The sequence below is a fragment of the Argopecten irradians genome, chromosome 10 (genome assembly GCF_041381155.1).
Source record: "Argopecten irradians isolate NY chromosome 10, Ai_NY, whole genome shotgun sequence".
Taxonomy (NCBI): Eukaryota; Metazoa; Mollusca; class Bivalvia; order Pectinida; family Pectinidae; genus Argopecten; species Argopecten irradians.
Window position 1 is genome coordinate 36,869,331 of NC_091143.1, and position 22,231 is coordinate 36,891,561.

Genomic DNA, 22,231 nt, shown 5'->3' on the forward strand with positions numbered 1-22,231 from the left:
GGATAATAAGTGTAAATGAATATAAAAAAATGAAAGTTTGCTAAATAACCATCATACTAATTTGAAGGTTGTTAAAAGTTCTTTCCAACCTCTTCAATGAATAACATTTTGTACACATGTATCACTTTAAATGTACTATGACCTTTTGGTATTACTAGTTAAGTACTATGAGGAAGAAACCGGAAATGGATGTCTGTTATCTATTTAATTATTCTTTGTTATCAATTATATGTTATTTACTATTGTTACTTGAAATATGAATAAAAATTCAAATAATATCAACGTATCAATACTTCAACATTTTCTTACATCCATATTTCGACTTTCACTTACATGTAGTCGCCATTTTAAAAATACCGGAAATGGAATAAAATATCAAATATATTTTACCCAAATATGTAAGTTGTGTCTCTGATAAAAACTATACACATGATTCTTTACGAAAATACCGTGCTATACAAATCATTTGTGTTTGTGTAATGACTATATTGTAGTGGGTACTTTTTTCAGTGACTCCCGGTTAAAATCTTATTTTGAATGTCTTGGCTACTTACATGCCAATTTTTTATGTTTTTTTTTTTATCAAAACGTGAAGTCTGTTATTTCGTTATTTTTCTAAGTTTCGCCTACAAAAATGGCGGTTATCTTAAAAAAACAACCGGATGTTGACACATTTCGCAATGGCTCCCGATTCTAATCTTATTTTGGTAGTCTTGACTACCAACCTGCCAGGTTTCAGGTTTTCATTAAAACGTTTACTATCTCATTACTTCTCTTAGTTTGCCTATGAAAATGGCGGCCATTTTGAAAAAAACCCGGATTTAGGTATTTTTTGCAATGGCTCCCGATTTTGATATTATTTTGTAAGTCTTCACTACAAACATGCCAAGTTTCATGTTTTTTTATTTAGATGTGCAATATGTTTTTGTGTTAAGATCATCCAGTCAAAAAAGCAGAAAACAAGTTCTGTTGAATTTATTTGAAGGTAAGGCCTATATGTTTGGTATTTTTACTAGGCTAGAGTGGGACGACTGACTCGCCTGTTGTCAGTATAATTCTGCTTGGTGATATAGCACTATTAAAGGGCAACAGTTCCACTAAAGAAGAAGACACAACACGAATATACCGCAGTCTCCCAAAACACGCACCTCGCACAACATACACGCAGCATACCACTTACATGGCTGGCTATTAATTGGACATTAATTTAATCATATAAACAGTGGAAATGACTATGCCTGCTTTGATTACTGACAAAGATCTTGGATATTAGTTAGACGCGAGAATACGTCTATCCCGTGTGCGTTTGATAGTGGAATCATTCCCAGGCAGCGTAGAAAGGCTATTTCGCATATTTCCGCGAATATACATGTATCAATATATGAATTTTTGACATGGGACCAATCACACTAGATATATACTGTAAAAAAGACTTCTATACCAGATTAAAATTTTCGAATATGCACACGGGATAACATCAACTTTTTTATATATTGGAAATGTATAGAATAGCAAGACGGTCATTACGTTTTATGCATTTTATTGTTTCTCTAGCCTTTTCAATGATCCTTTCATCTCCCTGACAGTTTCGAGTTAATTTAACAATTCTGTTTTCTACAGGTACAAACACTGGGCAAGAAGTCATGCCTAAAAGCGTAATAATGTTCGTTTACAGGACATCCTTGTCTTGTTTCCCTTTCAGAGAAAGTAGAGTTGTAAAATGAAGACTCCTCACTGCGTTTTTTCCGACGGTCTTCACATCCCTGAGGCATGGTGTCTCTCAATGTGTCTGTCCCGATTAGGCATCCCTCGTAGTCTGTGAGGAGAGCGTCACAATAGACCAGGTACTTCGATAGCGTGTACCCGTGTGGTTCACATCTCGTGCTGGCTCCACAGCAGCTGTCACTGTATCAAACATTTAATAAACATAATCAGATATTTAATCGGACTGAAAAAGTAAATGTTTTTGTGGTTAACTTTCTAGTGCATCGCATTAAATCTGTTAAATCATTAATTTTTTTTTTTTGGCTCTGGTTTTTTTTTTTTTTTTTTGTATTTTTTTTTTTTTTTTTTTTATTTTTTTCTTTTTTTTCTTTTTTATTTCTGTTTTTCTTTGGGGCAGTTTCAAAAAAGTAAAAGAACCGGTGTAACGTTGCAAATGTACCCTGTTGAAAATTGACATCGGGTCATTTTTCAATGTGGGTCAATTTTCAATGTTATATCGGCCTTCTTCTTACAGGGCCGACTGAATATTACCCTGTCTTGAATATTTAGGGCTTTTCACTTATGGGTGAAAAAATGATTGTTATATACAAAGGATCTCCGAAATGGTAAGAAGTATGTACCACTGAACATGTCACCATATTGTAGAACATATATGAGTTGAAGGTGTGATAGCTGCATTTTTATGTTGGACAAATATCCAATATGGTCGCTATGACCTCATTTCTGGTTTTAAACTTATGTCAGTATCTCGTTAACGGCTCGACAAATTCTTTATATTTTGGATATATTATGTAGAATAAAAAAATGGAGCAAATAACTTATGCAACATTTTTTCTGTAGACATCATCTTCCGGTTGGAAATAATGGTCAAAATTCAGAAGTGCATTTTTTTGGGAAAAAAATCATTAAAAAATGTTCTTTTCAAGTTCCAAAGGGCCCAGAGACCTAATGTTAGGTCTGTAGCATGCTGATATAAACGGCTACCAAGTTTGTTAATATGAATGACCATGTTGGTGAAAGGCCCGACAAATTGTTAAATGACAATTTCTGATTTTTAGTTATATCAGATTTTTATTTGACAATAATACATACCCGTCACAATTAGCTCGTTTAACGATTTGTCTGTGTGGCATTACGACCCAGCATAATGTTACGCCCTTGTTTTTGAAATAGCCAAGGATTTGTTTCGATTCAGCTGGACATACCGGGTTTCCCCTGGAAAACAATTATTTTGTTGATTCTTTTCAATTGACTTTCTTGGTAAAATGAGTTTTATGAACACTTGCTAGAAAGCTAACAGGCTTCAATGTTTATGGTTGTGTCATGTGATTTCGTGGCAAACGATTTCCCACAATAGTTGTGTCAGCATATCAAAGAGTTATTGTTTCCATATATATGTCACTAGTCTATTATAAATGGCAATGGAGTTTCATGTCGCATTGACAAAGACAACCATGTTACATAGTGCACGAACGAAAAAATTATTTTAAACATGTTGGCTGACGACGGCATTTTTATCATGTAAATGTTGCTTAATTTGCAATGTAATATTGGACCCTAGATATAATGAAAGTTTCTTTTATGTATTTTAAGGGTCAAAGAAGTAATGTCAACAGGATTTTCCAGATGACACGGGATCCAATCAAACGTAAGTCAGTTTTATGTATTTTAGTAATACATTTGTTTGATTTATTTTTTGATCATATTGGTTTAGAAAGAGACATAGAGTTTAAAGTACACCGACTTTTATTTTTCATTTTTGATATTACGTCTTCACTAAAGAAATTCTTAGATATGATCTATATAAATATTGTGTTCATATCGAAAGCTTAACACTTACGCTTCCTCGGGTGGTTCGTATTTGTCTGGCAAGGTAGACACGTACTCTTTGGCCATTAGGTGGTATTTCAGCTCATTATCCATCCGATTGCTACAATATATGTCAATCAACATGACCAGAGATTATATCAAAATATCTGATATTATGGATTCCTTTGTAAAATACAAATGTAAACCAAAATATGGTTCTGTAGCAACGAATACTTAAAGGTGAATTAACAAAATCAGTTTGACACAACACAATTTTCAATTCATGAGGAATGTTTTCGTTGTGATTAAAGAGAATTATATATTGTATTAGTGTATTAGTGTAATTAACGTTGTGGAATCAATCGAGGAGAGGTATAGGTGGAATACACAGTAAAGGGATGCATATTTGTTCACTGAGGATCGAACATCACCACATTGAGTTGATGGTCGACAAATCTATTAAAGGGGCATGAACCTTAAATAATTTGTTCTGTATGCTTAGATATGGTTTTCAGATGTTTATTGAATATTTTATTACAATGATTGGTTATCTAAAACGACAGGAAAACGTGGGGAATACCTACCTCAAAAATGATAAAAATAGACCGTCATATTCTATTTTTGGAACACAAAACGAAAGCTGGCCGAAAGCGAGGTTATAATGAACAACAAACTTGCTGACATGACAAGGAATATTAGTTTTCCACATTTTAAGATTATTTTCTAATTTACGATGGTTGACAAATGAAGTTTAAGCCATATTTGTTATAAAACAATTTGTATTTAGCGTAAGAATGATAAGTCAAAAGTCAAACGAGACTTTTCATTCGACAGGGCACTGCGAAGGGAGGTTCCTGACTTATTGCACATAAGTACATCACGCAAGGATAAAGTGGGGAGTTGCTCCCGTCTCTTGCATTTCAGTGATCCATTTATATTTACCTACTTTCCCAATCGCGCACGTTACTGACTCTTGACATACACTGTTTTCTATCGGAATTCGTTTGTGTTCGCTTCACCCACGTTTTTGACCCACCATTTTGTTTACATATGCAGTGCATTGTGGGAGGTCACTAAAGTTCAACACTACTATACTATCGTTACAAAATTCGACCGGGCCGGTTCAAAATACAGAAAGATGAAATTTCCATTATAATTATTTTATTTGACACATTTGCACAATATCTGATATATATTACTTAGTAAGGTATCTGACACGTCTTAAATATGTATTTTACTCAAATTTACATGGTTTATTTAGGTTCATGTCCCTTTAAGTTTCGGCACGTAGATTTTGAAATTGGGGAAAACCGATACAAAAATTTAAAATAAAATACCCTCGGTCCTTACCTGTCAGCTACCAAAAATGATAAAATGTATATAATTATCGTTCATAGCAACAACGATATATAAAGCTTTCGCTATTGTCTCGTTTACCCTCCTCGGAATTGTTCTTTTACGTACAGTACGGTACATGTAGATAAGAACTTAAGAAGTACCTTTTGTATGTTCAGTGATACATAAACCATCCTCGATACTCCAGGGGTTCCGATCACTTACGATCTCTACACCCCTGGACTATCCCATGGTGAAATTGAAGGCAGCTCAGCGGAAAACATTTGACCAATCACAGGCCAGCAAAGATTTCCTTTGAAGACTACAGAGAGGGCGACGCCTAACGTCAAAGCCGCATAGTCAACTACAGTGCACCGTTATACGGTTTTTTGATGTACATCAAACGACTAAATTACCTGTTCTATTCTGTTGCCTCCAGTTTTACTATGAGATAGTCCAGGGGTGTAGGGATCGTAAGTGATCGGAACCTCTGGAGTATCGAGGATGACATAAAACGTACTTACAGAAATTTTTGGAAATCTTCTGATCGTAATGGTTCACAGATATAGTCTATTTCCATTTCTGGTGTCGGATCTGCTACAATACAGCCACAGAATGGGATCTTATCGCCGTCATCGTCCGGGTCACTTAGATGGATACACAGGTGCCCGTCCATCGTCAGCAGGATAAGGCTGACTTCCAGGCAGAACTAGGAAAATATATGGAAAAATAAAATGTCACCCAAAATTTCCCTTGTCCCGGACAGCGATATCTGCAATTTCACCTGTGTGATTTTTTTTTCTTTCTAAAGAAATCTCTGCACGTGCTCACAATAGATAATAGAAAACCCCTCATGATAAGATTCTTAAGCAGTCAAACACTCGTCAAACTTTCATGTTTGACAATTTACATGTTCGTATCTTACCTCTCGATTTGAGAACCTCCGGAAGGAAAATCACAGATTATTGATAATTTCCATAGCCAGATAAAATAATTCAAAACTACTATTATCACTGCAATCCGTAAATACTGTATTCCGTAAATACGGTATTCGTTTTAGAATATTTATCCTTCGCTTTCGATAAAAAGGGCAAAGAAGTTTCGAGGTCATGTCGACTTAATCAGGTTACATTTATTTCTATTTGTTTAATGCTAATAACATTAACAAAATAGATCAATCACGAGGTAATGTGAAAAATAAGCTCGCCAGAAGTCCACATTAAGACAAGCGAATGTACAGGGTGTTTCAGAAAACATGTCCCGACTTTAAACTGTTATTATAACTTTTTCATGAACAATCATGATTGCACGAATTAAGACATTGTGTATAGGAAGCGATACCACCATTTGTTGTAATAATACAATCATTTACAGCTAGGGTTTCATGATAAAACATTATGACGTCATTAATGACATCACTTAAAACAATAATACATGTATACTGGTTTTTATCAAGGTACATTTAATGTATTCAAATACAAAGATTTACATTATTGTTGTAAAAACGTTATTTCAACTATGAAACTGCATCAGAGGTGAATTTTGAGCAGGTGAATGTACATAAATCACAGAAAAAACTATTGTTTTTCTTCATCAATATTGCAGTTTGAATCTTTTGCAATAAATACTCACATGATAAAGGAGACATTCTGGCAAATAGGCCATGGGCTAGGAGGGTCCCACATGCACCCCCCCCCCCCCCCAAACCTCCGAACCAATATTTTTCTTAACCCTTATGACCCAACCGCAAACTATTATTTCTAATTATTTTTTTTTGTCCACTTATAAATCAGTTTAAACAAAAACAATAAAAAAAAACAATGTTAACATTGTATGAGTTCCGGTTATGACGTCATCAAGATGGCCGCCATCACGAATTTCACTAAAAAATGAAAAATATTCATAACATTGACATTTTTCAACTGAAGTAGACAAATGAGGTATCAAAATGACCACAATAGAACAACAAATACATATCAGGACCAAATCATCCAATATATGTAGCGATTTGTACGTAGGAAATGAAAAAATAAGATTTTAAGCTCAAAAATGGTAATTTTTCAGCAAATTTTTCATATTTGTCTTCATGCAGCAAAAATGTTTCCCAACAATTATTATTGATCGTAATCAGTTATTTGATCTCTTGTCAATCAGTAAAAACAACAACAAAATATACAGAAATGCAAAAGAGAATTATTGTTATACCATCATTTGGTTTACAAAGCATCACCGTTTGCGTATACAGGTCATATGATAGTGTATTTTTCCCAAACCGCCGAGACTATAGTTTCCTGGTGTCTTAGAATTTCCTGAATATAATAGTGGCTATTGAAAATTTAAATCTTAACAAAGAATTTTAGTTTGGCCGAATATCTAAGTGGGACTTCAAAATAATTCACTTTCATGTTCGAAATGTTATACACTAGTAGCGTCTCAAAAACTGAATTATTACAGCAAAATGCCAACTAATAGCTATATGGTATCAAATTAAAACTGAGGTAATTCTGTCATACCGTAAATACCATGACACTTTCCGAAACGTTTTGTGCCTTTTAGAATGAGCACATCCAGTGTTATTTCCTGTGTATAACATCAGGAAATTTCAGATGGTTACTTAACAGTGTCACATATTTCTTTCACTAGTTCTTTGTCTTCGATAGCGATGAGCTGATGAGCTGACATTACCGGGTTGCCATCGTGGTTGTAGCTTGTCAACCGTCCATGGCCAGAGTTAACAAAAGAAACATCAGTGTCAGGGATGTAGGAGCTCTTCCTGTTTCCAACCTAGTGATTCAAATATCGTATATGATGTTCCAGACTATCAGATCCACATTCTGCGAAGGTTTGAGCTGGTTCTCCTTATTTCGTATGAAGCACAATTCCTCATTCTTGTGAACCTTCAGTGACCATAGATGGCAAAGGTGGATTCTTTGAGGTCATAAATGAGGTCTGCAGTTAAGTTCTACTATTTGCCAAGTCTGAAAAGCACTGTAGAAAATTTTATTTCTGGAGAGTCTTCAATGGTCTCTTTACGCATACACCAGATGTGACACAACCAGCACCTTCAAGGGAGTGGGAAAAGTCAGACCAATGAAAAACATTTAACACTAATGGCCTCATTAATGACCTCGATGATATCACCTGTGCCATTTATGGGCGCACGAGGGTCCACTAGATTAATGAATGGTACTTCATACAAATTATGGAGCTATGTGCTAAGGAGAACCAATTCCACCATTCGAATAATGTGGATCTGGTGTAGTTTCTATTATGCCGAAGAAGTCTGGACAGTATATACGATATTTTTAGAATCTGAGGGAGATCACACATCTCTGAACCTATTGTTCCTGATATGAACTCTGGCCAAGGATGGGTTATGAAAGATGACAGGCTAGAACAATACTGGTAATGTACCGTCACATCAGCTCATCGACATTGAAGACAACGCTATGGCTTTCGACGAATTTGATACTGATATCTCGATTATTCTGATAATTTGGACTACCAGCTACCAGACATGCCGAGTCTCGTCAGTGGATGGAGCAGTGAGGCGAGAAAGCACATACAATGATAATGGTTATCATTAAGAACCGGTGAAAGAAATATGTGACACTGTAGTAACCATCTAACATTTTGCCTATGCTATGCATAAGAAATAAACAATGAATGTTCTCATTTTCAAAGACACAAACGTTCTGGAAAAGGATATAAACAGAAACACATGCTTAGGTTATATTTGTTACTCTATCAGTAGGTGTTGCGCTGTAATAATTATTTTTGAGATGCTAGTTAGCGTCAGCGGTTTCGAGTTCGAAAAATAGCATATGCCCATTATACGCACCTGGTGATGTTTTGTAAACCTAATGAGGGTATAACAATAATTATCTTTTGCATTTCTATATATTTTAATTTTTGTTGGTTTTTTCATTGATTTATTGATTGATAAGATATCAAATAACTGATTACGAATAATGATTTGTTGTTGGGAAACATTTTTGCTGCATGAAGACAAATATGAAAAATTTGCTGAAAAATTACCATTTTTGAGTTTAAAATCTTATTTTTTCATTTCCAACGTACAAATTGCTACATATATTGGATGTTTTGGTCCTGATATGTACTTGTTGTTCTATTGTGGTCATTTTGATACCTCATTTGTCTACTTCAGTTGAAAAATGTCAATTTTATGAATATTTTTCGTTTTTAGTGAAATTCGTGATGGCGGCCATCTTGATGACGTCATAACCGGAACTCATACAATGTTAACATTGTTTTTTTTTCTTGTTTTTGTTTAAACTGATTTATAAGTGGACAAAAACTAATTGGAAATAATAGTTTGCGGTTGGAAAATGTTTTTGTTGCGTCAAGCAAAATATGAAAAATTTATTAAAAAAATACCATTTTTGAGCTTAAAATCCTATTTTTTCACTTCCTGCGTAAAAATCACTACACATATTTGGTTATTTGGTCCTGAAATGTTTGTAGTGTTCTATTGTGGTCATTTTGATACCTCATTTGTCTACTTCGGTTGAAAAATGTCAATGTTATGACTACTTTTCATTTTTTAGTGAAATTTGAGATGGCGGCCATCTTGATGACGTCATAACCGGAAGTTCATCCCAACTTATGCAATGTTAACATTTTGATTTGTGATCAGTGGGTCATAAGGGTTAAGAAAAATATTGGTTCGGAGGTTTGGGGGGGGGGGGGGGTGGGTGCATGTGGGACCCTCCTAGCCCATGGCCTAAAATCTTTGACTAATGTCCATTTAAGTTGATTACTCCATCTAATGATGACCGCCAAAAGTGCCCATTGAATTTTATAGAGCACTAACTGCTTTAAATCTTGTAACCTGGTCAACACTAACTTGGGGCAAGCTTAGCTGGTAACGCCACGTCATTTTCTATGTTATAAAAGTCTACATAGGGGGATAGTAAGGTAGAGGTGGAGCGGACAGAGGGACCAATGACTATAGCTACTGCGCGTTCCATTTGCAGATACAACTGGTACGAACCCGCTGTATCTGTAATGGAACGCGCTGTACCAGCCGAACCGAACCGGTACAAGTGGTACGTTTTCAGAAGCGTACCACTTAAGCTTGTATCCAAGATGGCGGACGCGAGATTCTTCATTTGTCACCGGAATGTTTTCTTTGTTGAAAACAAGACAGAGCGTATTTATATCCGATAAATTGCATGGATTGTTTATTTCAATGTGTGCTGAAACTATTTAGGTATTATTTTTATATCCATATCATTGTTAACACTGAAAATACTTAGCTTTTATATTCGAAGCGTATCTTTCATATGGGTGCCGCCATCATGGAAAAATCCAAACGCGTTCCATTTGGCGGTGCCGTATCACTTTAGTGCATCTGGTACGAATCCGCAAATGGAACGCACGGATATAGTTCATACTACATGATTCGGCGAGGACGGGAAACAAAGAGAGTGAACGCCATCCAGTATACACTATATTAAGAGATACAAAAACACTTCCGAGGAAAAATAATCATTAAGGATATCAGTCCAAAGACATGATACATATCAATATCAAGAAAATGTACACTTACATGACATGGATTCATTTTGACCTAGGTTTAAGAAGCATCTACCGTTAATGATATTCACTATAACATATATGGTGAATTTATATGGAATCCATTCAAGTACGTGTATTTTTAATGCTGTCAATTTCTTTTTTCAGTAGTGAACACTACGTCATTGGTTTAATGTCTGTTGTTTCAAAAGTAACTGAAGCCATAAAAGACTAATTAACCTTGAGAAACATCGCCTGGAGATGACTGTCGTTATCAGACGCATATATATCTGCATACCATATAATTATGTAAATGAATGGTCAGCCAATCACCAGTCAGCATCTTGAAGAAAAAGTTTTGTCACTTTCAGTCATAATTTATCCTCTGAGATGTATAAAAAATGACTACTTAACCTTTATGTATCAAAACCAAAATGGAACTCAAAATGAAATCATTGTAAAACGTAATTAAATCTCTGTTTAACAAACGTGAGAGAATTTCTGTATAATAAACGTATGGAAATCTCTGTATAACTAACGTAAGAATCTTTGTTTAACAACCATAAGGGAATCTCTGGTTAACAAACGTATGGGAATTTTTGTTTAACAAATGTTAGGGCATTTCCGTTTAACAAACATAACGGAATCTCTGCTTAACAAACGTATGGGAATCTCTTTAACAAGCGTAAGGGTATCTCTGTTTTTAATAAACGACGGAGAATCTCTGTTCAACAAACGTAAGGGACTCTCTGTATAACAAACGTATGGGAATCTCTGTTTAACAAACGTATGGGAATCTCTGTTTAACAAACGTATGGGAATCTCTGTTTAACAAACGTATGGGACTCTCTGTTTAACAAACGTATGGGAATCTCTGTATAACAAACGTATGGGAATCTCTGTTTAACAAACGTATGGGAATCTCTGTTTAACAAACGTATGGGACTCTCTGTTTAACAAACGTATGGGAATCTCTGTTTAACAAACGTATGGGACTCTCTGTTTAACAAACGTATGGGAATCTCTGTATAACAAACGTATGGAAATCTCTGTTTAACAAACGTATGGGAATCTCTGTATAACAAACGTATGGAAATCTCTGTTTAACAAACGTATGGGACTCTCTGTTTAACTAACGTATCGGAATCTCTGTTTAACAAACGTATGGGAATCTCTGTTTAACAAACGTATGGAAATCTCTGTTTAACTAACGTATCGGAATCTCTGTTTAACAAACGTATGGGAATCTCTGTTTAACAAACGTATGGAAATCTCTGTATAACAAACGTATGGAAATCTCTGTTTAACAAACGTATGGGACTCTCTGTTTAACTAACGTATCGGAATCTCTGTTTAACAAACGTATGGGAATCTCTGTTTAACAAACGTATGGAAATCTCTGTTTAACTAACGTATCGGAATCTCTGTTTAACAAACGTATGGGAATCTCTGTTTAACAAACGTATGGGACTCTCTGTTGAACAAACGTATGGAAATCTCTGTTTAACAAACGTATGGGACTCTCTGTTTAACAAACGTATGGAAATCTCTGTTTAACAAACGTATGGGACTCTCTGTTTAACAAACGTATGGGAATCTGTGTTTAGCTTGGTTGCGCATGACAAGATGGACGGCAGGTGTTAGGTGAGCTCCTGTTGAATTTTATTGAATTCGTGGAATTTTACATTGTTTTGTTTCCGTAATGTGCAAAAAAGAACTTCTGAATGGCTCTTGATATTCTTACTGCTGAAATTCTGTAATGCAATGGGCGGACAACGACGGCGAAAGCGAAAACTAAGTAAAACTGGACAAACTGGACGTACAGGCCTGACACCACCCAACAAAACGTGCGTAACGTGTACATGTACTCCGGTGATGGCGACTACGAATTCCCCACCTGTTACTACACAAGCTACGGACCAAACCGAACAACAGTCACAGGTACCAATGTTATCGCTTTCATCTCCAATACCCACATTGATAACTGGTAGCCCTATAGCAACGTCCCCGCCCGTATCGACACCTATATGTAGCCCGTCTAATACCGAATCCACGCCCGTGCCCAGTACACATATGTTTACCACACCAGAGGGACAGTCCCTACCACAGGGCCAATTTATTGGACAATTTCCACTGCCACCGCCCCCTCAGTATGCATACCCACCGTCTCCTCCTCCTCCTGCAGTGCCTAACATCGCAATGCAAATGATATTCACAAACTTTCAAATCATGAGCAATAAAATGGAGAAAATGGACGCTTTCATCATAGACAAATTGTCAAAACTTGACCTCCTCGAGCAAATAAATCAGAAAGTAGAGAACTTTGAAAAAACAATAAACGAATTAAAACAGGATATCGAAATGATTAAAGACAAAGTGAACAGACACGACACGGTTATAAACAAACAGGAAAATCACCACTACGAAATCGAGAAACGTGTACATACATTAGAAAATGTAAACAAACATTTGGAAGATGAAAACATGCAGATCAAAGAAGATTTTCTGAAATTACAAACACACACAATGAAATACAATCTGATTTTTAATGGGATCCCAATGGAAAACAGTGACAATGACGAAAACACAGAAACGGTTTTGAAACAATTCATACAAAATGAGCTGGACATAAACACAGAGTCAATCGCATTCCAAAATGTTCACCGACTACGGCCACGGAGAGACAACAAGCCCCGCGGGATTATTGCACGCTTCACGCGCTACAGTGATCGCGAAAAGGTTCTTGAAGCGGTACCAAGAAAACTGAGAGACAAGCCCCACATCTCAATCTTTCAACAATACCCGAGTGAAATAGCTGCCCGCCGGTCTGCCCTCATTCCCAAAATGAAAGAGGCTAAACGGAGGAATGAGAGAGCGAAACTCGTGTACGACACTCTGTACATCAACGATGTCGCGTATGTGCCTCCATACAACGACGAGCGTCGACCAGACAACCTTCACCCGGACCCGCGAGACACTCGTGCACGCGACCGTAACACACGTGAGCAGCACTAGGACAGGCACTCAGACACATGCAGTGTTGACGTTGGGTTCCTGAATGTGTGTGGACTTAAAAATAAACTTCTGAATCCGGATTTTGTGTCTCTAATCAGAAAATACGATATTTTTATATGTGTAGAAACCAAAACAGACGAGTTTGATGAATTTGAGATTCCAGGCGAATATGATTATTATATAAAACATAGAAAAAAATTCAAACGTAGATCAGGGGGGATAATAATAATATACAAGAAAAAAATATCGAAAGTTCTTACATTTCACAAGTCCAAATCAGAATTCGTACAATGGTGTGAAATAACATATGATGTATCGAAGGAAAATCCCAATATTTTAATTGGTTGTGTTTATGTTCCTCCCGAATATAGTAAGTACTCATCCGAAGATGCCTTCCAAGAAATCGAGGATGAACTTATATTTTTTTGTAATACAAAACAAAATATTTTCGTAGTGGGTGATTTTAATGCTAGAACTGCTACTTTACCAGACTACATTGTTCCAGATGAAAACTTACATAATATCCTTGATATTAATGACCAAGGTGATGTTGAAAATGTATATGCATGTGAAAAACTTACAAGTCAAAATATAAGTCTTACCAGGTATAGTGAAGACACGGCGCGTCCTAATAGATATGGTACAAAACTGTTAGAATTATGTAAAAGATGTTCTTTATTTATTGCTAACGGCCGTATTTACAGAGATAAATGTGTTGGTGTGACAACCTGTAAAGACACTAGTGTCGTTGATTACCTGCTGATGTCTCCAGAATCATTTCGATTAGTGTCTGACTTCGTAATTTGTGATTTTGACCCTTTATTCTCTGATGTACATAAAACAATAGAATTTTCCTGTAATTTACAATCATGCCAAAATATTCCAGTACCGGTATCAGCAGAAGATGACCAATTTCGTATACATACTGATAATGTTAAATGGGAACAGGCTAAAGTAAATTTGTTTTCTGAAGCTATTCAGACAAAACAGGACAGTCTCCGTAATATAGAGAACACGTTAAATGGACTACAATCAATGGATTCTGGTTTGATTACTAATGATCAAATTAACAATGTAGTAAAAAGTATATGTTCTGTGCTAACTACTTCAGCCAAAGATATTTTTGGAGTTAAAAAACCTCGACATACAAAAATAAGTAAAGACAAGCCATGGTTCAATAAAGAATGTAAAACAGCTCGCACTGAATTTAACAGAGCTAAAAGTACATATAAACGTATTAAATCGACTTTTACTAAAAATCAAATGAATAAAAAAGGAACAGAGTATAGGAAAAGAATCCGTGTAAATCATAGAAAATTCAAAGAAAAATGTGCAAAAGAACTCCGCCAGATTTCTAAAAATAACCCTAAACTGTTCTGGAATACTCTAAATAAAAATTCACAGTGTAAGAAAAAAACTGGCGAAATTCCAATAGATACTTTATTTCAGTATTTTAGAAAATTAAACGAAAACCAGACTGTCGATGATAATGAAAATGACGTAACTAATCAAAATAATGACGTCATCCCAGAAGAGAATGACGCTATACTTAATAGTATGATATCGGAAGATGAACTTAAAAATGCTATTAACCAGCTGAAAAATAGTAAAGCGCCTGGTGTAGACAACATTTTAAATGAATATATCAAATTTTCGTCTCCGGAATTAATGTCAATGTATTGTAAATTATTTAATATTATATTTGAAACTGGTTTAATACCAGAAAGTTGGACAATCGGCGTGATCAAACCCATTTATAAAAATAAAGGAAATCCGGATGACCCCGATAATTACAGAGCCATTACTTTGATAAGCTGTTTAGGAAAACTATTTACACGTATAATTAATAACAGACTTAACAAATACTCCGATACTGTTAGTTTACTATCTAAAAATCAAGCAGGGTTTCGGAAAAACCACTCAACCATGGACAACATTTTTATTTTGCATACTTTAATATCTCTTTATACATCAAGTGGTAAAAAACTTTATTGCACATTCGTTGATTTTCGTAAGGCGTTCGATACTATCTGGCGAACAGGACTTTGGAAGAAAATGATTAAAAGTGGTATAAAGGGTAAATGTTTCAAAATAATATATAATATGTACGATAATATCAAATCCTGTGTGAAATTCCATTCGGAAACCACCGACTTTTTCCCTTGTCAAGTTGGGGTACGCCAAGGTAAAAATCTCTCTCCATTTTTGTTTTCTGTGTTTCTTAATGATCTGGAGGAATTTTTGATATCTAAAGGTAGTACTTCTCTCCAAAATCTTAATGAGATTATAACCAGAGAATTACGTATTTTATTAGAAGTATTTGTACTATTATATGCTGATGATACTGTTATTTTTGCGGAAAGTGTTGAAGGTATGCATGCTGCACTGAATAATTTCAGCGAATATTGTAAAGTGTGGAAAGCTAGAAGTAAATGTTAATAAAACTAAAGTAATGATATTTAGCAAGAGAAAGTGTAGACGGCAAAACAACTTTATACTCGATAATGATATATTGGAAACTGTAGACTGCTTTACATACCTCGGAATTACTTTTAAATTTAACGGAAATTTTGTGGCGGCTAGACAGAAGCTTATAGAACAGGCACAAAAATCTATATTTTCAATTTTTTAAAAAAATCCGAAATCAGGCAATACCAGTAGATCTACAACTTAAGCTATTTGACTCGTTAGTTGAACCGATTCTGTTATATGGGTCAGAAATCTGGGGTTACGAAGATTTAAAGATTTTAGAACAAACCCATCTTAAATTTTGCAAAAGAATTTTAAATGTTAGGGCTAGCACGCCTGGGTATATGATTTATGGTGAATTGGGAAGATATCCGTTAGAAATAAAGGTAAAGCTGAGAATGTTAAATTTTTGGAACAACCTTTTGTTAAATGAAAATAAATTAAGTAATATTTTATATAGACTAATGGCGAGTTTAAGTCGCAATGGACAAATACGGTTTAAATGGTTAGATCGTGTTAAACAAATTTTTAATGATACTGGATTTACATATATATTTGATAATGAAATACCTATGAATGCAAATTTTTATAAGCATGAAGTTGCACAACGTCTACGTGACGCTTTTATACAAAAATGGTTCGCAGACATAGAATCCTCGTCCAAAGGTCTGTTTTATTCAAAATTTAAAAAAGAATTTATTTTCGAAAGTTATTTAACAAAGTTATCGGAACAAAACAGAATTACTATTACAAAATTTCGTACCTCAAATATAAAGTTCCCTATTGAAACTGGACGATGGCTCGGTATCCCAAAAGAAAATAGAATATGTAATTTATGTCAAGTTGATATCGGAGATGAATTTCACTATCTTTTCAAATGTCAAAAAAGGGAAATAAAAGCTATTAGAGAAACATATTTTGCTCAGTACTACACCAAATATCCTACATTTTTAAAATTAGAACGTCTATTGAATATCTGCAGTATCCAAGTTTTAAACAAATTCGCAATTTTTCTAAGAAAGATAATGAAATTACTTTAAACATTATACGATTATAACTCTATGTATTTGTATATCTTGTACATGTATATTTTGTGTCCATCTTGTCATGTATATGTCTATGTATATCATTATGTCCTCATGTAACACATTTTCATGTGTCTGAGAGTAACAAATAAAATCTTGAAAATCTTGAAATCTTGAACAAACATATGGGAATCTCTGTATAACAAACGTATCGGAATCTCTGTTTAAAAATGTTAGGGCATCTCCGTTTAACAAACTTAACGGAATCTCTGCTTAACAAACGTATGGGAATCTCTTTAACATGCGTAAGGATATCTCTGTTTTTAATACATTTGGAGCATTTTATAACGAACTACCTATTCAGTGTCAAGATTTAATGTGAGCATAGAGAGGATGGTTTTTTGCCCAAAATACAGCGGATTAACATTTTTTCTCTGAAACTAGTCTTAGTGTCATATTCAGTATTTCGGAAATTGCATAATAGTAACTATTTTGATGATAGAAATTCCTTGAAAAAGAGGATTAAAAAGGATTCGGTGTTTTTGTTTTCGTAGAGTAAAATCCGGTCAAACAAGCGTTCTTTGTACCTGCTTTAGACACTGGTAAAAATAACCGTTTATTTATTTGGTGACAAAAATATGTGCCGAACCCTGTGGACTTGTTTTCCTTAAACGTGTGTATTTTTGAATATTTGTAAAAAAAAAAAAAAAAAAAAAAAAAAAAAATACGAGTCAAGAGTAATACCTGATGTTAGCCCCGATGCATATGCATTTTTATCAATTTAGTTATGTTCAAGTACGCATTTACTATAGTTCAAACAAGGGCTTCTAACTCAATATGCAATCCAATATGTATGAAAAAACGCTATTCAACCTTGCTTTGATTAAACATAGGCTATAAAACAATGTTTGACCTATATATCTCAGTAAAATATATTCAAATCCGTCCTTAGACCTTAATGTTACTTCGCTCCAAACGTTCACTGATATGTACATTTAAGATTTAAAATGCAGCTTTCCTTAAAGGTATCTATTTGTGGTTTAAGCTCCAGGGTCTAAATCTAAAATAGATGTCGTGGTGACCATTACGAGAGGTGATCAAAGGTTTCACATAGCCAAAAAGCTCGTTCGCTTAAGCCCTTGGGCTGCCATTAGGAAAACAGCCAGCGCTAATCGATATACATTTTTCTTCTCAAAAGCTTACCTAGGTTGGTTTTTTTAAGTTAAAATGATTATCATAGTTTTTATATTGGAGACCCACAGGGAAACCGTATTTCTATTAGCATATACCGTGTACGTGTACACAAGAATCTTTTCTTGTCTTTTTTTCATTTGTCAATTAAGGATTAACTTGAATAGATTTTTATGTTATGGAGATATAACAAAAAAATCTGAGTGTACTCTAAATAAACCGCAAAGCGGTTTATGATGAGAGTACACTCAGATTTTTGTGTTATATCTCCATAACATAAAAAATATATTCAAATTAATCCTTATAATTCAATTTACTAAAGATAATCTCTTCAATATTCAAAATTCATTGTGGGACTCTTTTGTCTACGAAATCATTACGCCGTCATCTCAGCCAATCAGAAGCAACGTTATAAACGGCGACGCCATTTTTTCCTTTATGGGCTGATAAAGTAAATTTTTAAGCCAATGAAAATGCTCGTAACAAGCAAAATTGAATTATAGTAAAATATGAAAACATTAGGTATTGTTTATTTTTTAATGGTAGACACTGGTGTGATAGTGTGAAGGTTTAGATAGTTTATAATCTACATTGTGAATAAATAAGTGCGATATTTAAAGATGCTCCACCGCTGACAAATGGTATTTTTTCACTAACAAAAACAAGAGCAGACGATTTAGTATTTTTTTTTCAATTACAAAAGTTACTTACTTTACACCATTACCACCATTGAAAAGTTTGAGCTTCTAATTTTACTTCAAGTAAGAAATTTGAAAAATAATTAATTGCATCAAGAAAAAATACGGGGCACTTTATCCTATATAGAATGAAGTACTGATTGCGCATGCACCAAAGGCAAAGTAAAATATTTTATTTATATTATTTTCTATATTAATAAGACATATGATTAAACACCAATTATTGTCCAAATGATGAATATCATTTATGCTCGGTCGGCGGTGAAGCATCTTTAATATCCAATTGTGATGCATTGAAGATATAATGGCCTCACGCGATGGACCGTTTTAGTCTGTTATATGACTTTTGTGACAGGAAATTCTCACGTATTTAACTTAAGTTGGTGTATACATCCTCCAATGTTATATTAAATGTAAGTTGTAACACTTTCAGATATAATACCATCTGGTCCTATACAATTTTTAACAATATAGATTATGAAACTTGATATAATATTACATTTAATATTACAACAAATACCAAACTACAGTGGTTCCAATATAGATTAATCCAATATATTTTGGCAACAAATTTTTTTTTGTTTAAAATCAGAGTAGTTATCTCCCCTCTTTGTGTACTCTGCAATGTTGAGCCTTAAACTATTACACACATATTATGGGAGTGTGAGGTCGAAGTGCAAGCATTTCTTGAAAGTTTGATACATTATTACAAGCTCTCTTAATTCCCTTTTCTGTTAATAAAAACTCGTTTCTTTTTGGACTCTTGCATGAAAATTGTCTCAATAGTAATAGAGTGGACAATGAAATCATCATAATTATAAAGCAATACATTTACAGAATGAAATGTGAAATGTTTACACGGTTCATTAAACATCAACGCCCATATTAACACAAAGACCAATATACAATTCAAAAATATATTTCAAATAGTAAAGATGAAAAGTAAAACTTAAATTTTTAAAACGAATGGAAAAAATGAAACTTAATCAAGTTATAATTGCACTTTGTTACACATTTACTTTATTAAGCCTTTTAAATCCATTTTTATTATTTATAATATTATATATATATTTACAGTTTGTTTCGTGTTGATCAGGGTCAGAGAAGTAATATCAACAGGATTTTCCAGATGACACGGGATCCAATCAAACGTAAGTCTGTTGGATACGAATTACTTCAAATGGTAAATATGGGACAAGGAAGTAATTCCAACCGTGTGGACTAAACAAAATTGTCAAATTTTCGAGGCGATCTGCCCCTTTATCAAGACAAACAAAACGAACACGATTACACAATAGGATTTCGTGTTGATAAGTATATGAGACCGTAAGGCGACATAAGGGAGATAACCATTACTGACAGTTAAATGTTTGAAGTCATCTTCAAATATAATTCTTGTCCACGAGGAGCGGCAAACTACTCTCATTGATCCTAATATTAAAATATTTTAAAAACCTAACGACAACAGAAAATATGTTATTTGTCATATAATGCATCTATGTACAAAATATCATTAAGATTGGAGTAAAAATAAATACATCTATAGCTGTTTGAGTGTTTGAGTGGTCAGGTTTTACTGCCGACAACAGATCGATGACTGTACCTGAACACGCTTGTGCACGTCTAAGTCATTGTTGTGTAAACATTATAACTAGTGTATAATTCTGGGTAATACTAGACACCCGACCGATGGGTTAGATATTTACCCGTTCAGCACTACAAGGGTTAACTATGTTTTACAAATCTTTGATGCTGAAATTTTACAGAAAATTTTATTTTCGAGCTATTTTTACGCTACAATTCTTTAAATTTATCAATACATAAGCTTGGCAGGTATACTGGGTATTGTCACAGTTACAGTATACTTACCTAATTGCTGATTTACCACTCATAGAGGTGAACCATCCGTCGTCATCCAAGGATGCTTAACATGTTGCCCTTCCTGTCACCACAAGGGTTTAGCAAAATTGAAACATAATCTCCAACAACGACCACGTCTCGTGGTTACCCTTTGCTAAAGAAGAAAATACATAATTATTGTTTTCAAAAAGTCAGTCAATATGGCCGACTTTTCCTTGTATTTGATTAGTCGAAAGTTCAATCTTTCTGATTTATATGGTGATTATATAGAATTTGTCGCACTGTCGCATTGGCGGCAATACAATAGTGCATCAATGCACATTGCGACAAATACACTGTCGCATGGTACATTATCGCGCTGTCGCATGGCACATTTGCACACATATTGATGAAAATACATAAGCTTGACAGGTATACTGGGTATTGTCACAGTTACAGTACACATACCTAATTGCAGTTGGTAGTTTTTCACGACTCAAATTTACCACTCATGGAGATGAACCATCCGTCGTCATCCAAGGATGCTTACCATGTTGCCCTTCCTATCATTACATGGGTCTTGGCAAATTGAAACATAATCTCCAACAACGGCCATGTCTCGTGGTTACATCATTATTGTAATAACATTGTGTATGATGCGCTTTTTTCAAAAAGTCAATCAATATAGTCGACTTTCCCTTGCATTTGATAAGTAAAAAGTTAGATATTTATTATTTGTATGATGATTATTTAGGCTTTGTCGTTCTGTCGCATTGGCGACAATGTGACAGTGCAACAATGCGTCATGAGACAAACACACTGTGGCATGGTACATTATCGTTCCGTCGCATGGTAAATTTGCGCACAAATTGATGAAAATACAAAAATATACATTAACAGGAAGGTATACTGGGTATTTTCACAGTTTACCATTCATGGAGGTTAACCATACAGTACTGTAAGTTGACGACCAAGGATGCTTATCATTTTGTCCTATACTTGCCGTCACATGGGACTCGGAAAACTAAAACATATACAAATGTAGTTAATTAATTTATACTAGTAATTAAATTTATAATTCATATTAAATGGATTGAGACACGCCTGGTTAGCTGTTTTCTGTTTGTTGTTCGAGTGTAAAATGATTAATCAATTTACAGCCAAGCATACTGTATCATACTGATAGATAGAAAATTGCAGAAAGGCAAAAGAAACCAATTACCTCCCTTTAGTTGTAATAAATAAAAGATATATGTATTTAAACAGTTTCATTGCAGAAAGGCAAAATAAACCAAATACCTCCCTTTAGTTGTAATAAATAAATAAAATATATGTATCAGTTTCATTGTGCTTTCCAAGATAAATGTATAGATATTTAACAAAATCAATTGTAAAGGTCATTTTTCAAAAGATGATAATTTGAACCAATTATATAGTAGCAGCACAGAAGTTGTTATATCAATGAGATTTACACTTACACATAAAAGAAGGAAAGTTGTCATAGAAGCATAAATGATTTTTTTCTACCAAAATATCGATGTAAAATGATATTTTGAACCATGGTATATTGTCCCCGGGGTCCTAAAT

The 22,231-nt window shown here is 34.4% G+C and overlaps 1 protein-coding gene across 1 annotated transcript; it reads right to left on the bottom strand.

Annotated features, from left to right (window-relative positions):
* Window positions 1-1,531: 1,531 nt before the first annotated feature.
* On the bottom strand, window positions 1,532-21,663 carry LOC138332819 (uncharacterized). Its single transcript, XM_069280775.1, has 6 exons — window positions 21,113-21,663; window positions 20,675-20,819; window positions 5,394-5,578; window positions 3,566-3,655; window positions 2,818-2,940; window positions 1,532-1,905 (listed from the first exon to the last, which is right to left on the bottom strand). Exons 3-6 carry the CDS (start codon window positions 5,543-5,545, stop codon window positions 1,599-1,601), a joined length of 672 nt encoding a protein of 223 aa, XP_069136876.1. The 5' UTR covers window positions 5,546-5,578; window positions 20,675-20,819; window positions 21,113-21,663; the 3' UTR covers window positions 1,532-1,598.
* Window positions 21,664-22,231: the final 568 nt, after the last annotated feature.

Coding starts and splice junctions, on each gene's coding strand:
- LOC138332819 (XM_069280775.1), bottom strand. CDS start 5,545: ATGGACGGGCACCTGTGTATCCATCTAAGTGACCCGGACGATGACGGC. Junction 2,941..3,565: donor TACGAACCACCCGAGGAAGC/GTAAGTGTTAAG, acceptor ATTGTTTTCCAG/GGGAAACCCGGTATGTCCAG. Junction 1,906..2,817: donor AAACGAGCTAATTGTGACGG/GTATGTATTATT, acceptor TGTTTGATACAG/TGACAGCTGCTGTGGAGCCA.